This window comes from Nothoprocta perdicaria, unplaced genomic scaffold (genome assembly GCF_003342845.1).
Source record: "Nothoprocta perdicaria isolate Ctin4 unplaced genomic scaffold, notPer1 scaffold_3, whole genome shotgun sequence".
Classification (NCBI taxonomy): Eukaryota; Metazoa; Chordata; class Aves; order Tinamiformes; family Tinamidae; genus Nothoprocta; species Nothoprocta perdicaria.
In genome coordinates, this window is record NW_020455532.1 from 10,753,533 (window position 1) to 10,780,275 (window position 26,743).

At 43.1% G+C, this 26,743-nt stretch overlaps 1 protein-coding gene across 1 annotated transcript in view; it reads right to left on the bottom strand.

Annotated features, from left to right (window-relative positions):
• The window catches only part of PTPRT (protein tyrosine phosphatase, receptor type T), a 288,987-nt gene that overhangs the window by 75,206 nt on the left and 187,038 nt on the right, over positions 1-26,743 (bottom strand). Inside the window, exons 11-13 of the mRNA XM_026042039.1 lie at positions 26,608-26,710; positions 11,310-11,583; positions 2,928-2,964 (exon numbers count right to left, since the gene is read on the bottom strand). Of these exons, the coding sequence (XP_025897824.1) occupies positions 2,928-2,964; positions 11,310-11,583; positions 26,608-26,710 (414 nt within the window). The remainder of the gene's footprint in view (positions 1-2,927; positions 2,965-11,309; positions 11,584-26,607; positions 26,711-26,743) is intronic.

Here is a 26,743-nt window from a genome sequence, read left to right on the forward strand (position 1 = left end):
ACAGGGCAATGCCATTAAATGTGATCAATATAAGGAGTGGACAGAAGAGAGTACAGACCCAGTTAGTCAGCTAGGACATCTCAACCATCGTTCTTTGATTAGACTCGTGGTAATTACAGCTTCTGAAATGCCTCTGTCTCTTGCTACCCAGTAGAGATGGGGCAGATACGAACCCCCCTGGGAGCTTGGATGGAGTGGGGCTGCATCCTCCTACTCATAAGCAGTTAATGCAAGGAGAGTGTTCAGCCTTGTGACGTGCAGGAATCAACTAAAAAAGCTCCAAAACACAGAACCACCCTACTTAGCTATTGCTCAGCTGCTCATGCTTCCAAAGACTCTTTAGAAATGGAAGATAACGGTATCTTATGATCTCTATAGGTCCCTTCCAACCTGAATGATTCGGTGATTCTATGATTATCAAGACTACAGATTTGCTAGTGCTGCTACCTTCCCTGGAAGCTGCAGCCAATACAGTATCTTTGAAGAGCCAAAACCAGCTTAAAATTAACCACAGCTGTGCACATTTCCAGTGTTTCTGTTAAGGAGCCCTACATATTTCCAGTGCTTCCGGTCATTGAAAAATGCAAAACTGCAAATTACAGAGCAAGGGAGGAAAAAAAAAGAAAAAAAAAAAAAGGAAAAAAAAGAAGCACTTACAGGAAAAAAGCACTAAAAAAAAAAGTCCACACTCCATGTGGTCCATACTCCATTATATCACTTGTGACAGTGAGAATAAACGCTGTATCTCCCATAATCTCTTGCCCTTTTCCATTTATGTGAAACAAGAAAAATGCTACGGTAAGATTATCTGAAAGCTCTAGGCATCTTCGCATTCTACTCATGTCTTTTGTTCCTTCTTTTAGGTTATTATTACCAAGAGAGCACTTTTTTAGAAGGACTCATTCAGAAATGACTGAATGAGGGTAGCTTGTTGACTCTTCTTTGTGACTTTGCAGGTCAATGATAATTAAATCAGTTTGCAGAAGCCACCGAAGGTTTAAATACTTATGTGAATCTTTTATGAATTACCCAAATCAGGCTGTGCAAATTGGAAGATCATGCAAGAATACGATTTCTCTCTCTCTCTCTCTCTCTCTATATATATATATATATTTTAATCTGACCACCCTGAGCAATTATCTTTTCTGTTAGCATAACAGCATCCTTCTACCAACTCCAAATATAGGAACCACCGAAATGGAAAAAAAAAAACCTACAGAATTCAAAAAATGCATGAATACAATTTCTCTGGTCTCCTGAAGAGACCTCAGACACATTCTAGTAGTCCCCTGGGAGGCTCATTTCACCTAGTCTTGTTCTATCCCAGTCTACTCTTTCGGCCACCAGAAAGCCAATATAAGGTATATCTGCAATGGTCGTATCACTCATAGGTTGGAAAACTGTGGGGGAAAGGAGAGGGGATCGAGACAAACAGAATAACCTTAAGATATGAATTAAATGAAGATTTTATGAGGTTTWTCTTTTTAAAGAGGAAAGCAACAAGAGGTAATGAGGACCACCATAGCTACAGACAGAAAGGAAAGAGAGGGCAGAAATCCTCCTCCTTGACTGTCAGTGGTGACACAACTGCTTACAGCACCAGCAGCTCCCACTATCAGGTCTGAACAGGAATTAGTCACAAAGGTGGTGATTCCATGTAGTGCCATCCTAATGTATGGCATTGTGCATAACACATCCAGGGATGTCCCATGGCAAGAAGAAGACCTCTCCTGGCATCTGACAACAGCTAGCTGGGGCCTCTCTGATGCCTCCCAACTCCCCGCTAGGCRCAGAAGCAACCAGGAAGAAACACCCCAAGGTCATTAGCTTCTCTTGTTGCCAAAAGAGAGAAAGGAGTGAAAGAACAGAAAAGAACAGGGTGGTACCTCTTAACGAGGGAGGGTTATGGGTTCCTGCCCATTTTACGCAGGCCTGGAAAGACTCCACAGGCAGTAATGGAGATATTCCACATTACAATACAGCTGTGATGAAAACAAGGTGCAGCCATGAGTTTTGACACTGGAAAGGCACCTGTAACATGGCCCACAGCAATTACTTATCATTTCCTTACAGCTCATTTGGAGAACATGTATGTGTTGAGGAAGTCTCTTTGCAGGTACCTGTGTTGGTGCCACAGCAAATTGCTTTACTGACACCTTTGCTGGTAAAGCAGCCCCTGGGGCGATGCTGAAGTCCTTGGGAGGGCTGTTAAGAGCAAACTCTGAAATCCAAAAAATAGCCCAGACAGTTATCTCTGGTCCCTTAGGAGCTACACCTTGTGAAGCAGAGCCTGGAATCGGAGCACTGCATCTTGACACCACATTGTCAAATCGCCCACCTAGGCGGTCACGTTTGGTCTACCTTGGACTTCCTCCAATGAAAATGCAAAATTTTTTCTTGTTTATCTTATAATTCAACTAGCCTGTTGAATTACACCATGAAAATGATGTGATAGAAGACTTGCGCCCTGCTGGATTCAAGGTTAGGGTTTTCAAAATCCATTGCAAGTCAGGCTTACAGGAGATGTCTTACTTATCTCCTTCCTACAATGGCAGAGAGGATGAAGTTATTAGGAAGCATTTTCCAACTCCTTCTGCCAATAGCTGGGACTGTTGCCAATGCCAACAGTCATCAGCACAGGACAGCTGAAGACAGAATAAGGGAAAAGAGGAACCAAAGAGGAGAAGACCCTGTCTCAAGAAATAGAAGAGTCCACATATACAGCAAAGAGGTTCTTGAAAATGCTCCTCTGCCTTTATAATCTTAAAAAAAMCCCCAAACTTCTATTTATTTATTATTATTTTAAGGAGACTTGTCTCTTGAAAAGGAGGCTTGTCCTCTGCATGGTCACTGTAATCAAGTTGTGTCACCACTGCAGCATTTACATTACTGGTCTTGAGCTTTACATGAAAAGGAGACCCACATACCTTTGGTCGCCAGCCGGACACAGTTGATTTTTGTTTCCTGAAAAATATAGAAGTAGAGGAAAACATCAAGGTGTGTAATTTGCCCACCTGCAACAAACACACAGTCCTTAAAAGCAAGCACTAAAGCTAATTAGCCTTTTTCTTGCTCTTCATTCCTGAAAATACCGCCAACACTTCCATAAAACTCTCCATACTACTGGACCCGCAGGCTGCTAACTGCTGCAAGGTTAAAGTGACAATATATTTTTCCATACTAGATGTGTGAGTGATGGGTCCCACACGAGGAGATGATGAACTAATAGAAATTACCAGTTAAATGATCTGATCTGTAATAAGCAGAGAAGCTTTGGGTCAAAAGTACATGCAACTCTACATCTAATTTTCATGCACCATTACTACAAATTTGGCAAATTGGGTATTTATTTAAACACACAGCACAGAGACACCTGGRCAGTCATTTGAGTACTTGAGCTATCCCAAACGTATGGGCAGCAAAGCAGCATGTGGTGTTGCCAGCCCTGCCAAACACACTGTTCAGATGCCACCCAAACTGCTGCAGGCTCTTCACCGTGGAGCTTGGAGAAAACCCAACACCTTTGTTCCATCCACCTCGACGTCTGCAGATCTGCATAAACAGCAATCTGGATGCGAATGACTAGGTTGTATTTRGCTTAACTAACCAACCTCCACTTCGGCAGCCTTCTCAGGCCACCCCCATTGAAAACCCATCCTTCCTGGTATCCCAAAGCCCTCGTTCTGCAGCCGTTACTGGCACGGATTGCTTCTGCTTGATACACGGTCGCCAGCCAAATCCTCACGCGTTGCTTCGGTTAGAAAAGTGACTTTGTCAGTCAGTMATCTGCTGCAGGGGTTTCTTAGCACTTTATGTCTTTACATGCTCTTGTACATGTCTCAGGTGTAATGAATACTGCATAAATTACTGCACGCAACAATGCGGCATTAATATGGATGCGCTGGAAACAACAACCTGGCAGATGCACCTCTGAGCGGCTCAGCCCTCCTCCAGCGACAGCAGGAAGGCTGTAAAAGGCTGGAAGTGCTCCTGGAAAAAGCCTCTCACACCTGGGGGCAGCCCCTGCTTGGCTCCAGCAAAAATACATGGTCACACTTGCCTTCCTCCTCACACGAGCAAGTGTGGGTAGCAGGATCCATGGGATCCATGCTCTGGGATGTACAGCAGTGACTCCATGTGATCCTTCTACACTGCTCCTCAGGGGAGACCTCAGCCATGCTGGTTGGATAAAGCAACCCCATAGGTATTCCTGAAAGGAAAGGGTATCCAGATGGAGAACCTTTCCCTTCCAGCTTCCCTCGGAACGCTCTTAGGGAGGTCCTGGGTCACTGGACACATCATGTCCATCCTGGTAGACATYCAGGTGTATCATCCAGGTGTATCATCCTCAACGTGCGACCAAAGGACCGTCTGTCCCAGGACTGAATGGTTTTCATCAATGACCCCTCTCTCCCTGCAAAAATGACCCCCCCACACAACTTGCACCAACGTCAGCACCAGCAAGTCCACAGGTCCCAGCTGCTCAATGGGGCTCTGTGCCCCGCTTTGCTTCCTGCAAAATCGGCTCCAATTGCCGGCCAGTCCCGAAATCCCAGATCTTTATTGCTGGTGATGATATATGAACTGAGAAGAGCTTTACTTTCAGAGCCCTGCCTCAGCATGCAGTGATAGAAATAATAATAACAGCCAATCCTGATGTAGTTTATAATCTAAGGAAAGGTGACCCAGAAAATCAGTGATGAGAAATAAACTGAATACCAAGACAGCATTTTTGCATCCCAAAGTAGCCGGGCACCTGCATGAATTTTGTCATGGAAAAATTTTATTGTTTTTGTAGCTCTTGCTTTGTACTAGCTGCCGAGCACAAGAGAAAGCAGGAGAAGCTGGTCCATGGGTGAGAAAACCAAGAATGAAATCTTGCTAACGAAGCTGTACCTGATCTCATTTGAGCTTGTCCATCCTCCTGCACACTGCCCTGCCACGGGGTAATCTGAGAGGACAGGACACGGCGCGCTCTGCCTGCATGTGCATCTCCTAATTGCAGCATTTAGCACAGATAYGGTCCCTGGCAAAGGGAAATGTCTGGATACTGGCAAAAGGAAGAGCGATTCATCACTTGAGGAGCAAGTCTTCTGGACTTCAGAGTTTTGGAGGGCATCTTCTGAGACGGAGAACTTGAAAGCAACTCGAAAGGTCTCCAGACATGCAGCTCCTGGGGATGTCCAAGGGAGATTGGTCCATATTCCCCATTTGGAGTGATTACTCCTTTGATCTCCATTGATCATCTCTCATTGATCAACCCAGTGTTTCTCTCTTCTGTGTTTCAAAAATAAAAGGGGGGGGGGGGTGTTCATATTTATTGGATTTTTGTTTGAGTTTGCCTGAACTCTTCTGCCAGCAAGCAGAATAAATAAATATTCTCTTCCCCTCAAAATAATGAAAAAATTTTCTAGCAACCACACCTACTTTTTGAAAAATACTAGTCTTGATTCAGGCGGTGTGTTTRCTTGTTCACAGTAAAAGAAGATGCTTCTGTTCAGACAATAATAAAACAAGAATAAATAATACAGTTAATTCTCAATTATAATCCAGGTGGCTTAAGGCAATTGCAAGGAAAAAAAAAAGTGATATAAAGGGATTAAGAAAAAAAGCTTAGAAAAACAAAACAAACCAATAAACAACCCCCCCCCCCCCCCCCCCCATTTTGGTGCCCTGATTGTCCCTGCCAGGCTCCTCCTGGAGCTCAGACCTCTGAATTCTCTATAGTCCTGACTGTGTTGGTTTAGCATCCTCAGAATACAGGTTGTTCTTCACCAAGCAAGGAGTTGATCCTGCCTATATTCATTTAGGTTCCTCAAAGCCCCTTGCACTGCAGTGGTGACAAGTCCTGCCGGCATCGCAGAGAGTTTGGATGGAAACAACTTCCCACAGAAAGGGGCTACAGAGGCAGCAGGACATATGTTTATGTGACAGCTGCATCTTCCCAAGCTAAAAGGGCAAATGATGTTTTTTTCCCCTTTACAATGACAGCTTGCTGCTTCCAGACTAYGCACAATGAGCGAAGCGGGCGCTCCCATCCATCTGTTTCCACACACAGTCTTTTCCTTCCTCCACCTCTGCCAGGGCGAGCATCGTTATCCCTGYGTGAGCTTCTCCAGACTGTCCTGGATCAGGCAGTTTCTTCAAGGAGCTCAAACTGGACGCAGCAATTTGCACTTTTGCTGCCACGTGGGCGATGCAGACATGTAATTACCACCTCCAGCTCTGTTTCCAACATCACTGTTAGCACCTCGTGTCCCAGAGATGAACATCCTCCAGGCAACGTGTTTCCTACAGGAGTCGGACCACAGCCCACTCAGCCGAGCCGTCCAAGAAATTGATATTTTTGTTCTGTTCTTAAATTTGGCCAAAATTTGGAGGAGCACTAGGCCACGTCTTTGCTATCTCACTGAAGACAACTGTCTGCTGTATTTAAAATCTGCCTTGTGTGGGACTTGGCAGCATCCACGGACTCCCCTGTAGTTTCAATTGCCAGTTTAAGAAAACGGCTTGTTCTCCTAGAGGATTAAGCCAAGCCCTTGCACTGCCTTTCCAACAAGAGCTACTTTTGCTACCTAGTTTAGTGTTGTGGACTTTTGTTACCAAAAATAGGAAGTTTCTTGAATGATATATGCTTAATCATTTAATACTCGCATTCCCAAGCTCCTTGAATCTTAAGTTAAATAAGAGGATATTATTTAAGCAAGTAATAGAATCGACATGAAAACCCCTAAGCCCACATATTTTGGCCCAGGACCACCACACAGCTGTGAACACAGCCCTGTGTGAACACAGGGGCTTACAAAGAACTCAGTGTTTCCACAGCTGCTATATTTCTGCCCCAGGAGCTCCAACACGTATCTTAAAAGAATAAGCATCAGAGGATCTGAATGCCTGAAAACCTGGTGAATATAGAGCTTCCCAAAGTGGTTTGCAGAAGCTATGGAGGTACCTAGATACTACCCAAGTTCCCAGAATGGGGCTTGTGCTGGATTCAAGTAACCCACTGGCTTTCTGTGGAGCAGCTCCCACAGGTATGAACCTCACATTAGGTGCTGCCAGCTCCAACCATACACCCAAGGTGTAAGGAAGGATGTTCTGTATTGTGAGGAACACGTAGAAACCCAGCCTCAAGTCCCCTGCTACTACTGAACTGCACAGTTGTGCATGTAGTCTGAGTCATTAGAGAAAGAAATCAGTGAGAATCTCTGGAGAGTCCCTCATTGCTTCCAAAATAATATTTTCATTGATGACAGCGATGCTCTTTGGACACGCTGGGCCTGAAAGCAACACTCACCTGTTGGGGCACCAGGCTGCCCGAGCAGCTGGCAGCGCCTCCCGCAGCCTCCAGCTGCACTGCGAAGGCTCCAGCCTCGCTTCCCATTTAGAGGAAAAACGGCCCAGAATTATGGATTGCAACCGTGCTGCTACAGATCTCAGTTTTAACTCGGAGGAGTAAAACCCAACAACTGCAGGATGGATTTCTAGGAAGCTCTAGTTTCTGCACTGCTTCAAATTCAGGCAGGTTTCACAGCGACTAAAGAAGCTTCCCTGGCTGAGTGAGTTTGCTGGATCGCTGACCAGGGACGGTCACCTGCGACGATCCAGGGAAAGAAACTGTGGAGCAATAAAGCCCACAACATTTAACTGGGATTAATACCCAGGACGGATTAATACTCAGCAAGAGCGCTGAGGAGCAGCGTGATGCTGCCGTCTTGCACTGGTCTCACCTGGCAGAAGCAGGAGGACGCTGCAGGGATGAGGGCTGCAAAGGGGCTCAGGCTTCGGACAAGGGGGACCTCCTGCTGGGTCAGACAGTCAACGTTGCTGATCGTGCCAGGAGAAACTGCAAATCCAGGTAGCTACGTGAGCAGCAGCAGCAGCAGCAGCACGCGTGGAGCTTCTGCCAGAGCACCTAGAGAAGCCCCTTGCCTGTTCTTCTTGTGTTACTTTTTGCCCCACCTCTTTCTAACAAAGCCACAGTCTCTAATTGTGCTCCTCACCGACACAAAACCTGCAGCCTCTGCTTGCTTCGCTTTTTATTCCTCCTTTTTCATTTTCTCCCCCCTCTTACACATTCCTCTCTTCCTCTTACACATTCCCCCCCTACTCTTGGCACATTCAGCTCAGCATCTGCCTCTCAACAAGCCCTAGGAGGGAAACGCGCCCGATTTGGAAGGCTTTTGTGCAACAGAGCCCCAAACAACGTTGCTGCACATGTGCTATATAGTCCCGTCTGTGGAAGCTATGCCACGTTGACCACATTTCCCATGATGGGACGAAGAAAAGAAGAAATTTCAGCGAGCAGCAGCTCTATTCAGGCTCGTGCACGGCGCCGCACACGAGAAGGCAGGGAGGCTCGCAAGCTGATTTTGCAGCAATTTGCCATGCTTGTTCTGCACCCAGCTGTTAATTATGTTCCCTTCAATGCAACAATCACGGCTAATGGCTGCGGAGCAGACAAGAACGCCAAGCGAGCAGAGCCCTCCACGTACGGAGGCACGGAAAGAACAGAGAAGGTCCACAGCCCCATCCACCTCCTCTTCATCAAGCTTTTTGACCCAACACAGAGTGTTCCCTCAAATTATCCCCCTCTGGAGTCCTGCATTTGCAAAAGAAGACGTTGTGGTTCATTGCACGGAGCTTTCTCCTTGCAGGTTCCATCGCAAGTGTGGAAAGAAGCTTCAGCATTCCACAACTCCCAGTGCTTAATGGGACTGCGGAATATCCTCATTAAAATATGAGTGGCAACAGTCTATCAAGAAGGTTTTAATATGCAGGGCAACACAAGGCTGTATTTTAATCCTGCCAAACGTCAGTGTTGCAAAATTTCTGCAGACGTGCCCTATGAGAAATGCCACCGTGTTGCGGCCGCGTTTGCAGGTCTGTGAGGAACGCAGGCAAAACTGCTCCGTATGCACATCCAAGCGTCTGCACAGAGCTCCTCATACAGATCCTACCTGCAAATAATTCTGGGAACAAAACAAAACTCGTTATTTACTGCTGTAAAAGACTGGATGCAAATCAGACCCTAATGTTTGAAATGTGGGACATAAGAATTTCATTGTGAAACAAAAAGTACCGCGTTTATTCAGCTGAAGAGCCAAATTTCACTCTTGGACCTGCACCCAGCAGATGGTGCCCTATTATATTTTCTCTCTGTTTGTTCCTGTACCTATCAGCTAAATTGCACTTTAAGGAAACATAAGCACATTCCCTAACTATACAAATTATTAACACATGAGGCAATTGCTCGCTCTAAAAGGGAAATTTGTTTTATCTGGTATTTCTTTTCCCTACATTCACAAGCTGCATACTGTTGCACACAGGCTCTTTGGATTCTTTATGCTTGCAAGTCCAGATCCTGTAATCAAAAACAAAAATCCTGTATTTCTGCCTGTAATTGAAAATTATGGAATGGCCCAGATGATGGAAACCCACAATTTTTCCAGCTCAGACTGGCAGGGACTGCTGGACTTGTCGTCTGCAGTTTGCCTTTATCTGCAACAGATGGAGCATAGGCCAAATCCAGTGGTAATTTGGGAATTTATATGAGCTCTCTGCCACTGCAGGGACTCGGGACGTTGGCAATGACCCGGACCTCTCCCACCACACAGTCTAACAGCTTTGTGGGCCATTACTAACTGGCCTTAATTTCTTTCAAGTATTTGCAAAGCAAATTTGCAAAGCTTTGTGCATCCCTGTGACCTTGTACATGCGGATCACAATGGAACTTAACAGCTTCAGAGTGACCATCCAGGTCCAGAAAAAAAGCAGGAGCTGCACAGTAATGCTGCCTTAATCCAGACTGCCAGGTGGAGCCTACAATTCCATTTATTCTACTCATTTACAGCCCATTATATTATACTTCAGCAAATAAAGCTTTCCTTCCCTGGGGATCCATTCAGTAGCCACTAACTAGCACATGAGGAGGAACTAACCAGACTCAGAGAGACATACACACATATTTCACCATTTCCTTTATAAAGGCAAATCTAAAACTGAATTAACTGAGTAGCGCTGGAAGGAATCTGTATTGACTAGCAAGGGAACCAAGGTGAAAAAGAGCCCCGTAATGAAGAGATCTGTTTTCATCAGCCCCACAGCAGAGACTCTGCTGGAGAACGGTGATGAATGGAGGCCCTAAGCAAGGAAGATCCGTGGTGGACATTCATTAGCACTGCTCTCCTGTTAAACAACGTGCAGTCCCCTGTAGTGCGCTGTCTTTTGGGTGTAGAAGACTCTGTTCTAAGTGGAGACCAAAGCTTACAATGCCTTTCACCTCTGCTTCTTCTAAATTGGCTCTTGCAGAACAAAATTGTCCTGAAGAATTTTACCAAGTAAAAGTTGGAGTCATGAGAGCACCGACAAAGGTGCCAAGAACTGCCACAACCGCTCAGCTTCTTGACTGCACGTTAGTGCTGTAAGGTTGCTCATGAGGCCTGAATGCCAAATCAGATCATGTCATCTATGATAATGAAAAATCATTAGGGGAGTCAAAGGTTAGGAAGGGAATAAGGTAAATCACTGCTTAGGCTGGATCTCCCCTCTTCACTGTTAGCTGAACAAGACTGGAAAAGCCAAGTTAAAAGAATGTCACAAACAATTTCTCTTTTCCTATGGGAGTCAAGGATGACATGTAATCCATCTGAGTCTGAGAACGGGGAAGACTAAATTGCCTGTCTCCATTTTAAACCTAGTAGCACAGAGAAAATATTTATAAAAATATAGGCCAGGATCTCCAAAAGGAGACAAGACAGAAATGCACATTGTCCCCTCCACTGCCTGACTCAGGCAGTGTTCAAACCCCAAATCCCAGCCATAATTGCTAAATTATGATGTGATTAAATGCAAGTCAATAAGGTAAAGCACTATCATAGCATCTGGGCAGTTCTCATAATGTCTCCTCCAAAACAACAAGCACTGGAACTGATGAATGCCAAGGCGTAACAGCTCTGTCCTACAAGAACCATAGTCCCTACATGGATTTTAATGCAACCGCAAAGGGAAAAAAGCAAAATAAAAAGGCAAATTGATAGCAATACACTTTGTAAACCATGGGTCAGTAACCCAACATGTGCCTTTACATCATCTAGCCCCTCTATGGGTTTCTCATTGCATCCAAGCACCAGGAAGAGATATGAGTGAAGGACAAACAGCGACAAGTTTAAATTTTCACCAAATTTCTGCAAGAAGATAATGGTGAGGAAGAGATAACCCGGCATCTCATGGAGAAGGGAAGAGACGGGTGGGAAGGACAAACAGAGCAGGGTCATATGGACAGATCCAACTCAGATCTCTGCACTTACTCCATTGGCTTTGCTAAGAGCTTGGAAGTATATGCTGTAGCTCTTCAGGGGCGAGAGGGGAGCGTTCCAGTAGCCGTTATAGGTTTTGTTGTCGCCCACCGTGAAGGGCTGCGTGACGGGCAGGTTGATGGGCTTCAGTTCGGCTGCAAAGTAGTGGGGGGAGTCCAGACTGGAGGCGTTCTTGTAGCTCACGGGCACGGAGAAGCACTCAACGATGTCCGCAGCTCTCCGGGCTTTCTGTGGCTTCTCTTCCTTGACCACGAGTTGATAGACACTAGGAGGAAGAGGAGACAGAGAGGAAGATAAGGTTAGAACTTCATGAGGCATTGACATCAAGGAAGCTTCCAATGACAAAAGAAAAAGAAAAAGTAATAAAAACACTTGCAGGGAATCACAGCCAGTTCCTGGAGGGAACACTGCCAGGGCATGGCTGCTCCTGGAGCAGTCCAGACTCAGTTAAAACTCAGTGGTGCTACATGGGCAAGATACTGAACACTTTCTCTGTTGATTCAGTGGAGTTAGTCAAAATATGACTTTGTGAAAGTCCAAACAGATTGCGAACACAGAACCACAGAAATATTATGGTTAGGAAAGACCTTCAAGATCATCGAGTCCTCCTCATCACCACCACGGCTGCTAAATCATGTCCCTAAGTGCCTCGTGTACGTGTTTCCTGAACACTGCCAGGGATGATGACTCCACCGCTTCCCTGGGCAGCCTGTTCCAATGCTTATCCACTCTTTCTATGTAGAAGTTCTTCCTGATGTCTAACTTGAACCTCCCCTGCTGCAACTTGAGGCCATCTCCTCTTGTCCTATCTGTAGTTTTTCACAATGGTGTCATACCTTGGGAAAAGGAGATATCATATAAAATATCCAACCTATAGGATTTTTTTTTCTTTTACTATAGAGAATTCTTTTACTTTAGAGATTCTTTTACTTTAGAGAGCATTTGTTTTCTCTTTCTGCTACCAAATTACAAATTGTATGCTCAAAAAGGTGATTGTGTAACAGCATCAGCAGCTCACATCAGCAGCTCACAACAGTGTCAGATCCCTTTTGGAAAATGTGTTTCAGGATGCAAGAATCAGTTTCAATAAACAAGATCTCAAAACTTCTAACAATGTCACCTTTTTTTAGCCATTTGTTACAGCAATTTTGGGGTCATATCGGGATATGGATAAGGAGTCGTCTAATACTAATTCCTAATGGCAAATTTCCTCCTAACATCCAACAAGAAAATCAAGACTTATATACTGAGCTGCTGTCTTTACATCTCCTGCAATTTGCTTTGTTCCAGACAACTCTTCATAGTCTTCCCTGTTCTACGAAATGTGAATCCTTCTGCAAGGAAGGAAGATTGCTAAGTTTGGGACCTCTAAGATATGTAACAGTGATTTTTGTTATTTCTAGCCTATTTTTTCGAGCTGCAGAAGGTTGCAAGGCATCCACATGCACTTTGCTCTGTTTCTTAAACTGTTAACAAAGGCTTTAAGCTGAGGACTGCTCCAGCTGAGGCAGACAAACCATCTGCACATCACCACTTAACCCTCTGACAAAGAAAGATACCACTGCAGTCATTTCACGTTTTGGCAGARCATTCCCATACGCTCTTCACCTGCCTTTGCAAGGCTTGGCTTTGGTTTAGTTAGACTGGGGAGATCGATTAAAAGATAGCAAACTGCCTGCAGTGTATCACTCTTGCTGCTTGCACCGGCTCCTTGCTGCAAAAAGATGGGTTAGAAGAATTTGTAGCCTTGCAATGGCTCATCAATACTTCTGTGGAAAGCTTAAAAAAGCAGGGAAAAAAAAAAAAGGAAAATAACAACAAAAATTAACTCATGTTTTTTAATTAATTTTGATTTTATCTCTTTGGGTACCTGGTGCACTTGCTGTTAACAAGGAAGTGGTCAGTGACTCTTCTGATAACTCTCATCCAGGGAGGCTCCAGCTGCTAGACATGCAAGCAAATAATCCTCACAAATACCACCAATTTATGAGTTGCTTAGCACTGAAGTGGTCCTTATGCGGGATGCTTTGAACATTTGCTAATGCAGCAAGATGCACCCAGCAGATGCAGTGACTGCAGCCTTCAAAGTCATCCCACTAACTTATCTGAAAACTTTGCTCAGTCACAGGACAGCTATATAGACTCAGTCATATAGACAGCTCGCTGTCAGTTTTAATAGAATATTTTAAACCTTCTCATTTTTTTAATTGCTAAAATGATTAGCAAATTTCCCAGAAAGTTTTCCAGAATTATCATGTATAAGTAAAATTGCATCTAACCTGAACACTCCTCCCAGTCTGGCAAGAGAAACTTGAAGTTTGCTTTTCCAGACACTGTTTCTTGAGACCATCCACAGATTCTTACTGTGACCCTTCACTCTGGCAATTATAATAAATACTGCTTGGAATGAATTACAGCTTTATTTACTTTGTTAAAAGCAAAATAACAGGCATTTTGTTTGGGAGTTTTATTCATTCTCTGTTGCTCCACTGCTTCATTCTCTGTTCAGGTTTGCTCACCTAAATAACAACACCCAGCACTCAGAGGAAGTCTTCTTCAGGAGGAGGAACAAATTTCACTGTCCCTTTTTTCCTAGACAGATGTTCCAAAGACACACAAGCAGTGCCTGCTCTTTCCAAACCTGCCAATGGCCAGGTCACGTTCCTCTCCTGTTTAATTCCGAGCGAAATTCTCACAATGCCCTAAAACTAGCATATTCCATACCCATATCATTGCAAAACAGATTTTACAATTAATTCCAAAAAAACACAAGTTCTCAACAGCAACAACCCAGCAGCTATCTGGACGAACACTGGCAGCCTTTCCACACAATGCACAGACTTGCTGCTGATATTTTAAGAGCATTGGGCACCCACCTTCTATCAGAAGAAAAGGTTGGTCTCAGTTTTATTGCCTCACTAATGCCTCCCTTTACTGATAGTAGAGCGTATGTCCTTTTTATATACATATAACTCCTTCCAGCCTATCCAGAAGCAAGGAGTTACTGCTGCCCATCTCCCTGTCCCCACAATGTCCCAAGAGCAACTTCATTTTTTCAATATTCCACTTTAAGCAATAACTCAGATAAATACATTCTTTCCATACATAGAAAAGCTATTATTTTTTAAGACATTCTCAGAGTCTTCCTGGACTGCTTTGATCACCTGCTTCTCCAACATATGCACCCTGTTTCACAAAGTGCAAGAGCTCCGATAAAGGCTAAGCTTTCCTGCCTAGCCTTTACCTCATACTCTTCTTGTTGTGGGGATAATTCCCCATTTTAATGTCAGGAAATCCTACTCATTACTTGGGATGTTTCCTCTTTTGAAACAACTTGAGGTGATTCTGAAAGCACAATGGGACGTTCACGAGCATTCAACCAAAGTGCAACAGATGTCCCAATCACGTGCAAGTTAAGACTCTATTAATCTCCTGCTCAAATGCTATCTCTTTTTCCTGTGAAATAAATGCCTGAGCTAGCAGCACTGTCATTGTTCCTTCTTTCTTTTCTAAAGAATGCAGAAACTCTGGGAGAGTGACCGCTTGCCTTTCTTGGCGGGTTAAGCTCTTAACTCTCGGTGGGAGTGATGGCTCCAGTACTCATATCTCTTAGCTTTACCTGCTGCCCTTGATGACCTCCACCGCTCACCTCCCTCTTGCTTAAGAGTCTCAGTCGTTTGGCGATGGTCAAGAGCCACTCAAAGGCAGTGGTCAAGGAGCCAAAAGAGGGGCCACTGTCAAAGACTATTCCAGAAGATCTTTACTCTGGGAAGCTGTTGCCTTCTCAAATGATTATTCTGTATTTTACTCTCTGATACTCTGGTCCAGATTCCAGGCTGCCTGTTCCCTCCAGAAGAGCAGGATTCCAGCTCAAACTCAAATTCTTACCATAACACTGATATCTTAATTTCTCAGTTTCTTTTTCCCTCATGTTTTTGTTTTATTGTGAAGCAGGGTGTTCTTGAACTGTCTTTAGGTCATTCTCAGCTATCAGCTTCTCCACTTTGAACCATCAAGTACTGCTAGGCCTGGCAAGTGCTTGCACACCTGCGATGGCCTGCGTGAAGATTCCCATCAGTGCACACCTCTTCTGTGAGGCAGAGAGAAAGACAATGATGCAACACCAAAATGAACCTCTTGGGAGTTTTCCTTGAGTAGCAAGCATAAAATTACCACCCTGAAGCTTGGCCAGAACATCTCCTGGGGATCTCCTGCTCCCAGTTTCAAAGCCACCGCTCTCAGCCAACACTGCTTGCAGAGCGGGAGTCAATACATCAGCTCCAGATGCCCAGATGGGGAAAACACCATTTTGATGTCACATATTGAAATTACACTGGGAGAGACAACGGAATTAGCACAGTAAAGTTCATGATACCTGATAGCAGAGCGCAGTACCAAGGGACTGAAAGAGGAGGTGAGGAACCGAGCTCGTCGGTGCTCCCTGGCACACGGGTAGCTCCTTGCTCAACAGGTCCAGGTGAGCTGCCCTCTCCCGACTTTGTTCTCGGGGCTCCTGGCCCAGCCCCGTTGTCCTATCGGGCTCCTTGATAAGCTTCACAGATTGCCTATACATCAAACCCTGTTACTCTGATAAAAGCTACTTGACGTTTTTGACAGCTCCGTTCTAAATCACTGATAAAAGCACCAGTCGTAATAGTCGCCACGGCACAAATGTTGTCTGCAGAGGCAGCGAATGTGCTCTTATCATCATCTACAAGGTAATCTTATAAATTATGAGTTCTCTATTCAGTGTGAAAGCACAAGTGTGGATAATCAACCTTTCAAATCACAGTCCTGTATCCCAGATGCTGAGAGATCCCCGGGCGCTTTCCGACACCTCCATCCCTGCTCTTGATTTTGCAGCGCGATGCAAGGAGGCAGAAACAGAGTCGGGGGGATAGGATGGAGAGGAAAAGCCGTTCCAGAGCTTTCCACAGTGGCTCCAACAACTCATTGGCATTTTTGAGCATCGTGACATGGTGCTTCCCAACAAGGTGAAATCAGCACTATTATCCCTGATAATGAGACGTTGGGAAAAGGAATATAATGTCTTCCCGACCTTACACAGCTCGCCTTACCTAACCTATTAAAGCTTGGAAGAAACAATCCTTCAGCAGTTTAGTATTCCCACTTGACCCATTTTGGTATCTGGAATTTCTTGAACGCACCGTATCCATTTAAGATTTAATAGATTTCCATTTAATTTTAATATTTAATACATCAATATGTTATCAGATGCTTATTATGTCCAATACTATTTTCCCCCTGGGGAAGAAAAACAAGTGGCAATTAGCAAAGCCTGATCTCACAGTGCATGATCTGACTCGCTGCTTACGAGGAGGGTTTGTAGCCAACCCTTGGAGAGGAGGAATTTCTCCTGTCTGGTTCAAACGTGCAACGATTGCCTATGCTGAGCATCAAAGGTGTGTTAACTGCAAGGACTAGCAAGGTTTCATTTCAAAACAATCATTTCAGCGTTTTTTTCTCCTCCTCTTCAGGTTGCAAAAATACTAGAGATTCAGGCTTTTAAGAATACGGGCGCATCCCAAGAATATCAGAAAAGTTCATATCCCACGCACCAAATACTGATTCCCTGCTTTAACAAGTGGCAAAAGCCAGATACAGCTCCAGTCACCAGATGCCAGACCTGTCCTCTGTCAATGTACCCACCAGCCTGTCTCCCTGCATACCACCTAAAGACAGGAATCCCAATCCCAAACAGTCCAACTTCTCCTTTTCCAAATAATCAAAAAAAAAAAAAATCCAGAATATGGATAGTTACATTTGTTATTTTTCCCTCTGCTCCTCCATTGAACTTGTGCCCCATTAAATTTGCTTGAACCGCTTTCAATATATGGACATATATGTCCTGTATATATTCCCTGCCTTCATCCTGACAACATGGGACCATCTCCCAGGATCCTGGAAAGGGAGAGAGTTTGATCCGTTGCCTCGTACTCAAACTGATCATTTAAATTAGCCACTGAACAGGCAGATGTTTATTTTACGGCCAAGGTGATTCCAGCAAGAGAGGCTGAGACCGAAGAGTAGCAGCAACATCTTTATTTTCTGTCTCTTCAAGGTATTTAACTAAACCTCTGACTTCTGCCACCTAGGCAGTAAAAAACAAAGTACTACCACCCAGGAGAAGTAAATCTCATAGCAGTTCCAGACCAAAAAGCCAAAAAAAAAAAAAAAAAAAAAAAAGAAGCTGGGAAAAACAGGGGATCCAGGCACTGGTTATGTTTTTGTGATCTGGTAACACTTCAGGATCCAGACATATGTTTTCTCCTTGAAAATCTGATGAAATACGACAGGGATGGAAGCCAAAAAAATAGTCTACAAAAATCTACGGGCACTCAAAAGAGTTTTTAAAAAAATGTGGAATTAAATAGCAAAATGAGATGCTTCTTAGTGTCCTCCAGCCTCCCCAAAAGTGCCACCACCACAACAGAAAGCACTTTAAGAATGCTAGAATTTAATAGAACATAAACTATTTCTATTAAAATTCACAAGAATTAAATATATAAGAGTCATAAAGCCTAACGCAAAGACACAGGGTATCCACAGCATCTATTCCCTCCCTCTACTTTGGATCTACTGGTGAACATCTGCTCACTAGGTTCCTCCTGCAATCTGGCAACTGCACGTTCAAACAGTCAGAAGTCACTCTACAAACTCCTCATAAAGTGACTTTATAAACTCTTGGTTCATAAAGGTTTCTAGGTTCAAACACATAGCAAACTATATGTATATATGTGTGTATATATAGCCAAGTCGGTGAGCTGTTGGGTATGTTCCGAACATTCACTCTAATTATCTTTGATCAGAAGTTCTAAAACTTATCCACAAAATGCCATGAATGGAGTTTCACAACCATCTAGAACAGTGACAGTAGATATAGGGCTTCAATACACTGCTCTGTGATTTTTCTCTCTATTCAGGGATTGATTTTAAAGCCATTTAAACTCCATTAGAGCTTATCATAACCTCCATAAAGCTGTGGACCAGATCCACACCGAATGCAATATGCTGAAGTTAAGGTTAGCCCTCAATAAACATTTTTATGTAGAAAATATTGAAAAATATGAGGTCTTTTAGAATGTGTTTGGCAATTTCCAAGATTCAAGAGCTAGCTTGGGCTGGATACAGGCATCAGCACTACCATCAGTGATACCATCTAAATAAATTAGCTTCTTCCCATCTACAAGGCATTTATGAAAAACAAGCTTATAATAGTGATTTTTCTTCCTCTTTCAGAATAGCAATAAACAAATAGATATATATGTGTGTGTATATGCATGTATATGTATATGCAAACACATACACAGGCTCAAATTGATCCTTCCAACCTCTCATCTTGCTTCATTTGCCACAGCTTGTTAGAGTGAATTTTGATCAAAGATATTTAAAGAAATCCAGAAATGCAGCTATCTCCATATAGTTCTGAGAAAATCCAGCAATCACAGCCATGTCTGTGCAAAGCAAACGAATGTGACAACGTCCAGAAAATGAAGGAAGCTGCCCCCAAATCAACTGAACTGGGAGATAGTATTTATTGACCAAAAGAGGGATTTGAGTGCTTAAAAGCCAATTCTTTTCTAACTCTGTGATTCACTCTAATAGAAGATGTTATCTATACTCTCTGTATGGTCTTCCTTACATCCTCCAACCATGGGAACAGCACCACAGCTTTTACTTACCCACATTAGACATGCATCATTCCTTTAAATGTCTTAAATTCTCTCTGTTTAATCTTCTTGGAAATACAAATAAAAAAAAAAAAAAAAGAAGAAAAAAAAAGAACCAGAGGGCATTTCAAAGCTCTACGCTCCATTATCTCAACCATCTCCATAAGCCTGACCTAGCTTGCAACACAGATTAGACATAATAGCTGCTGTTCCCCAGCGGAATAGGCCCAGACCCTATCTTTCCAGTTCAATGTTATTTTGTGCTGGCAGATTAAAGATAATGAGTGCAGACAGATATGGCTTTCACAGCAACAGGAGCTAATGTTAGTGGCTTTGGAGGTGTTTTTCCCCTCCTGAACCACCTGTCATCTGTTTGATCTACAGAACAGAAAGAAAGAAAGAAAGAAGAAGAAGAAAGAAAATAAACATGCTTTTGTGTTAATGTCGCTTAGCATTAAACAGACACCGTTGACCGAGGTCTTGTTGTCATCCTCAGTGATCACTGGTTTGTTTTAAGACCAAGGGAACGTTTCAAGGACAAGAGGAACGAACGGGGTCCTTCAGGAAGCTGTGGAAGCAGGAGAGTGCAGGGAGTTCAGCCATGTCCTTCACAAAGGTGGTGGCCTGGACAACGGTGTCAGGAGACTGGGATATATTCTCAGTCACATTAAATTCAACCATTTGCCCCAGCTTCCATTAAAGCATAGAGAAACAGCCTCTGTTTGTGTTCTGAACTCTTCTATCCCTTCACAGAGCCAAAGCTACTGGAATGTGGACAGGAACCAAGAATCTATTGTGCCAAGGTGGGCACCCAGGGAAGGCAGAATTGCCCTCTCCTGTTTCCACTTTCCTTGTTGACCTTTCCAGTAGACACACACTCTCTGCCTTTCTCCTCCTGCTTTTGCACCATGATTACTTTTAATAAAGCCGTCCTCTTTCCCCATCCTTCTGCACAGTAAGCACATCTTACACCATCTTCTCGCTCTGCCTTTCGCTTCGGAAAAGCGCTGTGCAAGGAGAACTGAAATTACAGAGAGACGAAATAGCAGCGTGGCTGCAGAGGTTTCCTCTTTGGAATTGTCTGGCTCCATTTATGATAATCCCTTCGTTCCATCTGCAACCCACGCGCTGCTGCGGCGGCCCCCTTTCCGAGCTCCAAGAAATTATGCATTCATTATGGAGGAAATTAACACCTCAAAGCAAACTATAATTAGGAATTCTTCAATTCAGTTTATGCTTTTTCAATTAGGCCCTCTATAATTTTAATCACGGGAGCATTAACATGTTTCCGGAATTTATATACCTGTAGTATAATTAAATCCTGAAATGCCTGAGTCTGCAACAGCCGAGCGCGGCTGACTCATCTTCCCTTTTATTGCATTCCTGTGTTATTATGCACCCATTGAGGGGCACCTGCTCATGTAAACACTGCTTGCCACGTGCACCAGGAAAGAGCCACTTGCCCCCTGATCTAACTCATCAGTCCTGCTCCTGCTGCAGAGAGCGGCTGCGCTGCTTCCCAGCTGGGGACATTTCCTGGGAATTAGCGCCCACGCGCATCCCCATCTCATTTTAAGCACCTGGAGGTGATGCTTCCATTTGACCAAACTTCCTCTGTGGTCCACAACCCTTAACAGGGCCAAGCTCCTCCTCATGAGCAGCTCAGACCATGGAGACCATGGTGGAGCCCAATTCATCCCATGTAAGCGCCGGATCCAAAGACTATTACAGGCAAAACAATGCTTGGCACCAGAGTTTCTAATTCTTGATGTCCTACACAGCTTGCTGTTATTATTCTGGGATAACAAGAAAGGGGCACTTTGGCTTGGGAAGCTGTAAAGCAAATAAAGAAGTTCTCAAATTGGCAACCAGGGCTATTTTCTCCCGTTCCTCCCATCTTACCAGTTGACAGCTTAATGCGAGAAAATGGCCCTCAATTTGCGATTTTCAGCTTAAAGTTCAGACTTCATTAACCTTTTGATTGCTGGAATTTAATCTGACAGTTCACACAGACAACATAGGATTTACAAAAAAACCTCACTCCCTCAAAATCCATACCCTCAAGCCTTCATCAAACACATCAAAACGTTACAAAAGCATCCCTGTGAATGAATAAAACGGTACTTGACATACAAAAACTATCTCTATCTGTTATTTAATGGTTAAATATTATAATTCGAACCTATGTGAACTTTAAGGTGTCATTTCTAGGTGCCACCGGAGCTCTCTGGGAGCAGGCAATGGACGCAGCGGGTGACCCAGCGCCGGCAGTGCTGCCCACGGCTCCGCGTGCGCAACGGCAGTTTGGGGACATTTTAAGGGACAATGTCCTCACACTGAGCAGGAATGTGCGGTAGGAAAACAGATCTGCTGCACCAGATCAGAGGGTGGACCTCAAATAGCACCAATCCTGGCATCTTAGAGCCAACAAACCCCCCTAAATTCCTCGAAACGTCCAAAGGGCCCCAGGGCAACCATGTTGGGTTCCTTTTGGGTGTAACAGGAACCTTTCACCTGAGATCTTTTTTCCCCTCTTAAATACACACGCTGTCAAAGAAAAAGCAGCCCTGCTTTACCTTCAAGTGGAAAGTAACTCTTGCTCATTTGCCATCATTTTCTTGCCTACGTTAAAGGCAAAATGCCTTGCAGGAGAAAATCCAGCTCTGATGCATTCCGAACAATATCCCTAGGCTATATTATGGGAGACGTTAATTAATACAGATAATTAGATACACCGTATCAGGAGCCTAGATGGATAATCTTATTCCTCATCAGATACCACCAAATTAATAGATCTAGTATGATGACTTGTTTCCCTCTAATCAATGAGACAATTCACACAATGCATATATTTGCTATTGAGTTTCAAAGAGCAATTTTGAGTTTGGAATAGCAATTCAGAATAGCAAGGAATTTTTATTTCTGGATATTTATAACATGCCTCTCAATACAACTGAACTTTGTGATTTTCCAAGGGCGCGATCATTCTTTATGCTCCCTGCGGCTTTCAACATCAGAACCTTTTTTATTGTTTCCCTGATCTTTGACTCCAGGCTTCATTTCCAAGCTCCAGGTAGGCTGCGTGGGAGGGCTCAGACTAAGAAATTGCTACCCTCTCTTGACACTAATGAATTAATTAACAACATAAAGACCTGAGACAGACTCGTGCAATAGCAATAAAATCCCACAAAGAAGGTGCAAAGCCTTGTGCCGCACAGCACCGCTCGGCACGTAGCTCCTAGACGGCAAAAACTAAAGCTATTATCATAAAAAATGCCACATATAAAGCCTACATCACAAAAAGTCTTCATTTGCTTCTATATGCAGCAATATAAATACACAGACACATTGTATGGGATGGTTTACTTGGGGAAAAGCTAAAGTCTTGAGCGCAAAAGTACAAAAAACCACTGTCCTCCTTCCTAGCTATTCTGCTAAATAACACAACTTTACTGCCTTTTGATTTGTTTAGCATCACAGCAACCCAGAATAGTTCCATTATGGGGCTTGGTCCCGATGAAATAATTGTTGTTATTGTATGATCTTGATATAAAAATATTTGCTTTATTTTTCTCAGTGCTTCCAAATACTTACATTGGGAAATTTCATCATATTTAAAATCACCTTCTCTTAGGTTATTCATCATCTAGATTGCTTAGACAAAATGCTGTATTTTAAGACGTGTTTTAAGACAATAACCCACCTTTTCCCACAATGTAAGTGCTTAAATGCATTCAGCCTCTGCACATTGCAAAATAAATSATTCTTAGTTGAGTATGTTTCTCGAGGATCACTTAGTCCTAGATCTTGCAAGGCACATATGTGAGCATGAGGCCACATGCAAAGTCTGMATACCTATGCTCTAAAAATACCATTTTTTAACGGAGTACAGAGGTCAGGAACCTGAAGACCACTCTGGTCATCCTGGTCGTGTGTACCAAGAACATCACAGGTTATTTACTCTCCATAGAGCTGTGAGAAGATAGAAGCCCTCCAGTCAATATAAATCAAGTAGAAACCTTCAAGATGTAGCAGACTCTTCCCATATCTCTTCTGCAGTGTCCAGGCACAATAAATAAATAAATAAATAAATAAATAAATAAATAAATAAGTAAGTAAGTAAGTAAGTAAGTAAATAAATAAATAAATAAATAGCAGCTCCAATATCCAGAGCAACATGGCTACAAGGCAATCAAATTTAAAGTGGACATTTATTTAAATGCTAAAATTCTCAAGGCTAATACATGCACTGGAAATCTGATTTCCTATTTTTCTCTCCATTCTAGTGGTCTAGATAGATTGATACAACCAACCACATGTCAATAAACCAGCTGGGCTTTCAAATATCGAACATATTGCAAACTGCTCAGTGGATTTCATGCACATAAAATCCCCCATAGTGRTATTTTCATGGAGCAAATGGGATATAAATCCTCACACGGAACTCTACRGATGCCATACGTGAATAATCTATGAATTCCTGACTCAGCCCTCTTGACAATCACAGATTCAAAGGCAGAAATGTCCTAAAAATCAATCAATCAATGAAAAAATCAATCCATCAAACAATCAAAGATCAATCAAAGAAAAAAGACTAWTTTTTTTTCAAGGAAGAGCTTAAGAAAGAAGACTGGAAAGTCCTGCATTCTTCCCTCTTCTGTATCCATTAAAGATGGATGGCAGCCTTCAGCAAATCAATCCTAACACCATTCAGGGGCTTCAAACTGATATAAGACCATCTAGAATTTATTTTCCAAGGGAAATGTGAAGTCAAGGCCTGGGAGTTGTAGGTTTTGCCATGAAAAATAAAAGTGAGAGAAAGGGGGGAAAAAATCTATATTATATATAAAATATTACATTATATATAATATATATATATAAAGTATATATAAATATATGTAATATATATCTAAACATATTTATTATAATATATTATGATGATTTAAATATTATATAATAATATATTAATTCACATATAATAATACTTATTATATGATTATTATAATATTRATTCACATCCAAGTTTCTTCTTCATTACTATCCACAGACTGTCAAAAACAGCAAGTTCTTGACCATTAGGTTTATAAACAAATTCCTTTCAGGGACTTATGATAAGCACCAGGAAACACTAGAAAGAGCCTGATGCTGAAAGTGCCTGTGGGCTTGGGGCACCCACATTGCAGATGAGCAGAAATGCAATGAATCTTGTTTGGAACTGTACAAGACTACCCCAAAACTGATCTTGCAGACCCATAAAACCCATGTAGATACAAGGTAGATCAACTAACCAGGCAGCAACAGAGAGGCTRCAGTGGATTTCAGCTTGGCTGTGCAAAAACCCATGGGGAAATAGTCACCTCGTTGGGCATTAAGAACATCTCAAGCACTTCCCAACGCTGTTGGGGCTGCCAATGGAGCAGCACATGCACACAGTGCCAGGCCATCGTACTCATTTCAAAGCCAACAATCTCTCCAAGACAGCCTCCCTCTCTTCATTTCCACCTCTGAAAGTCATGAAAATGCCTCGTTGCAGCAGTAACTTGATCGCATGGATGTGGATTTAAATATTGCCATTTCTGCAAAGGGGTATACAATAGACTACACTGCAATTAAAGAAACCAGACTGAAAATTTATAAATAATGCTTACAGATTTGCTTTTGTAATTGACTTATTTGCTAGAAAATATGTTATTCAGTGGATGTGGTTAAAGTGTAGTAAATTGAGAAAAATTGCAAGACTTTTCAATAAAAAGACAAAATAGCTACACTCTTCAGACAGCAGGTGGTAAAACAAGATAGATACAGAAATGTTCCCCTATATAAAGAAATGAAACAAAACAGAAATGTGTGATTTTACTGCTCTTTTCCAGGAGAACAACATCCCTACAGGACTTAGAAAATAGGCTCCTAAATTTGCTCATATGGAGTACCAGACATTAAAGTGAAACTTTAAAGCAGAACAAACTAGAAATGGGATGGTGCTAACTCTCGAAGAACAGATTTTCTGCTTGAAAATATCAAAGTAATTTAAGGGAAAATCTGTGATTTAAGTTGGTTCGCCGATTGCCATAGCATATTTCATTAAACCAACAAGGTTTCCATGTGACCAGCCTGTTCGTGAACACGTTAGACATCTTTCAAAAGCATGTAAGTACCAACTGGGCGTATTGACCCAAAACACCTTTGCAAGAATGAGCTAAGTGTCTTTCAAAATATTGCCCACAGAAAACTTTGCATGAGTTTATTCTAAAAACTCAAGCAGAAAGTCTGAGGAGACTACTGGAAGCTAGTGATTGCTGCGTACTTCTGCTAAGCTCCTAGGTGAGAGCCAACAGATTTTATCAAAAAGCAATACTAATTCCTGAAGAGAGGGGCAGGATGAACGACTAACTGAAATTTGTGCTGGAGACAACTCAGGACAGCTGTCAATGCTGGCTATCTAAATAAAAAAAAAGTTTATTTCTCTAAAAAAAAAAAAAAAAAAAAAACCTCTAAAAAACTGTTTAAAAATTCTAAAAATCTCTTTAAAAACTCTAAAAAGTTTATTTTTCTGTGCTGGCATCTTTCACAGCATACGAGTTCACCTAGGCAAAAGATGACAATGCATATGACAAAAGTATATGTGTCTATAAGTCATGTTTCCAGAGTCAAGGCAGTGATCTGTCACTGTGTMCCATTCCAGTACCACTCAGGTCACCAGTAGGAATAGCCCCGACTCAGGGAGAAGTTAGAAGTATTTTCTACATTCTCAAGGGTAAGCGAGCAGTTTCTTGCCCTTAAACCCTCTGCTCTGGAGCCAACAGAGCCTCAATCTCAGACTGGCTGCAAAGGCCAGACAAACACAGAGCTCCTCTGCATGAGCTCCTGCTTCATCCCACAGASAGCGTAGGAGGAACAGCTAGACTATAACCCAAAGCATGACGAGTCCCACTGGGCCCACAACCTGAAGAAACGCGTCTGCAAAATTGTCAAGATCACCGAATCCTCTGTATCACAGAGTGATTCTGTAATGGTCGAGGTTGAAAGGGACCTCTGGAGATCATCTAAACCAATTCCTCCGCTTGAGCAGGGACACCTAGACCACATGGCCCAGAACCCTGTCCCTACATYTTCTGAACATCTCCAAGGATGAAAACTCCACCACCTCTCTGGCAACTTGTTCCAGTGCTGCTACCCAAGGCAGTTTGGCCGTTCCTCCTTTGGCTATAAAGAAARGACTTACCCCTTATGGAAGAGAACAGATACCTGAAACCTCCTTCATTTCTGCATGGCAATACTCAACTGCAACCACTGGCCTACACAGGCTTGCACATATTGAAGTGACAGCACTGCAGAGGCCTTRGAAGTGACACTGAAAGGGTAATAACCCCACGTGATTCTATCACCAATCCTGCCCAGAGGTGAGCAGCAGGAGGCCAGCAGATTGAGGCGCTTATGAACAGAGCCTGTGAAAGGCAGAATCAACAGCAGAGTTGGCCTTTCAGCCCACACGTGCTTTCAGCAGCTGCATTCCCACAGGAGAATGAGAGAGGCCTGAGCGAAACTTGGCAGGGAACAAGAAAAGAGAGAAAACTGAGTAAAAAAGACCCAAATCCTACCTGACRGGAGCTCCCCGGGACTGAGCAGGCTTCAGCAGGACCGTGATGGTTGTGTCCGTYTCATTGAGCGGGGAGTCTGTGTCATACTCGGGCATGGACGGTGCTAGGGCAGAACAAAAAGCAGCGCCTTAGGTAG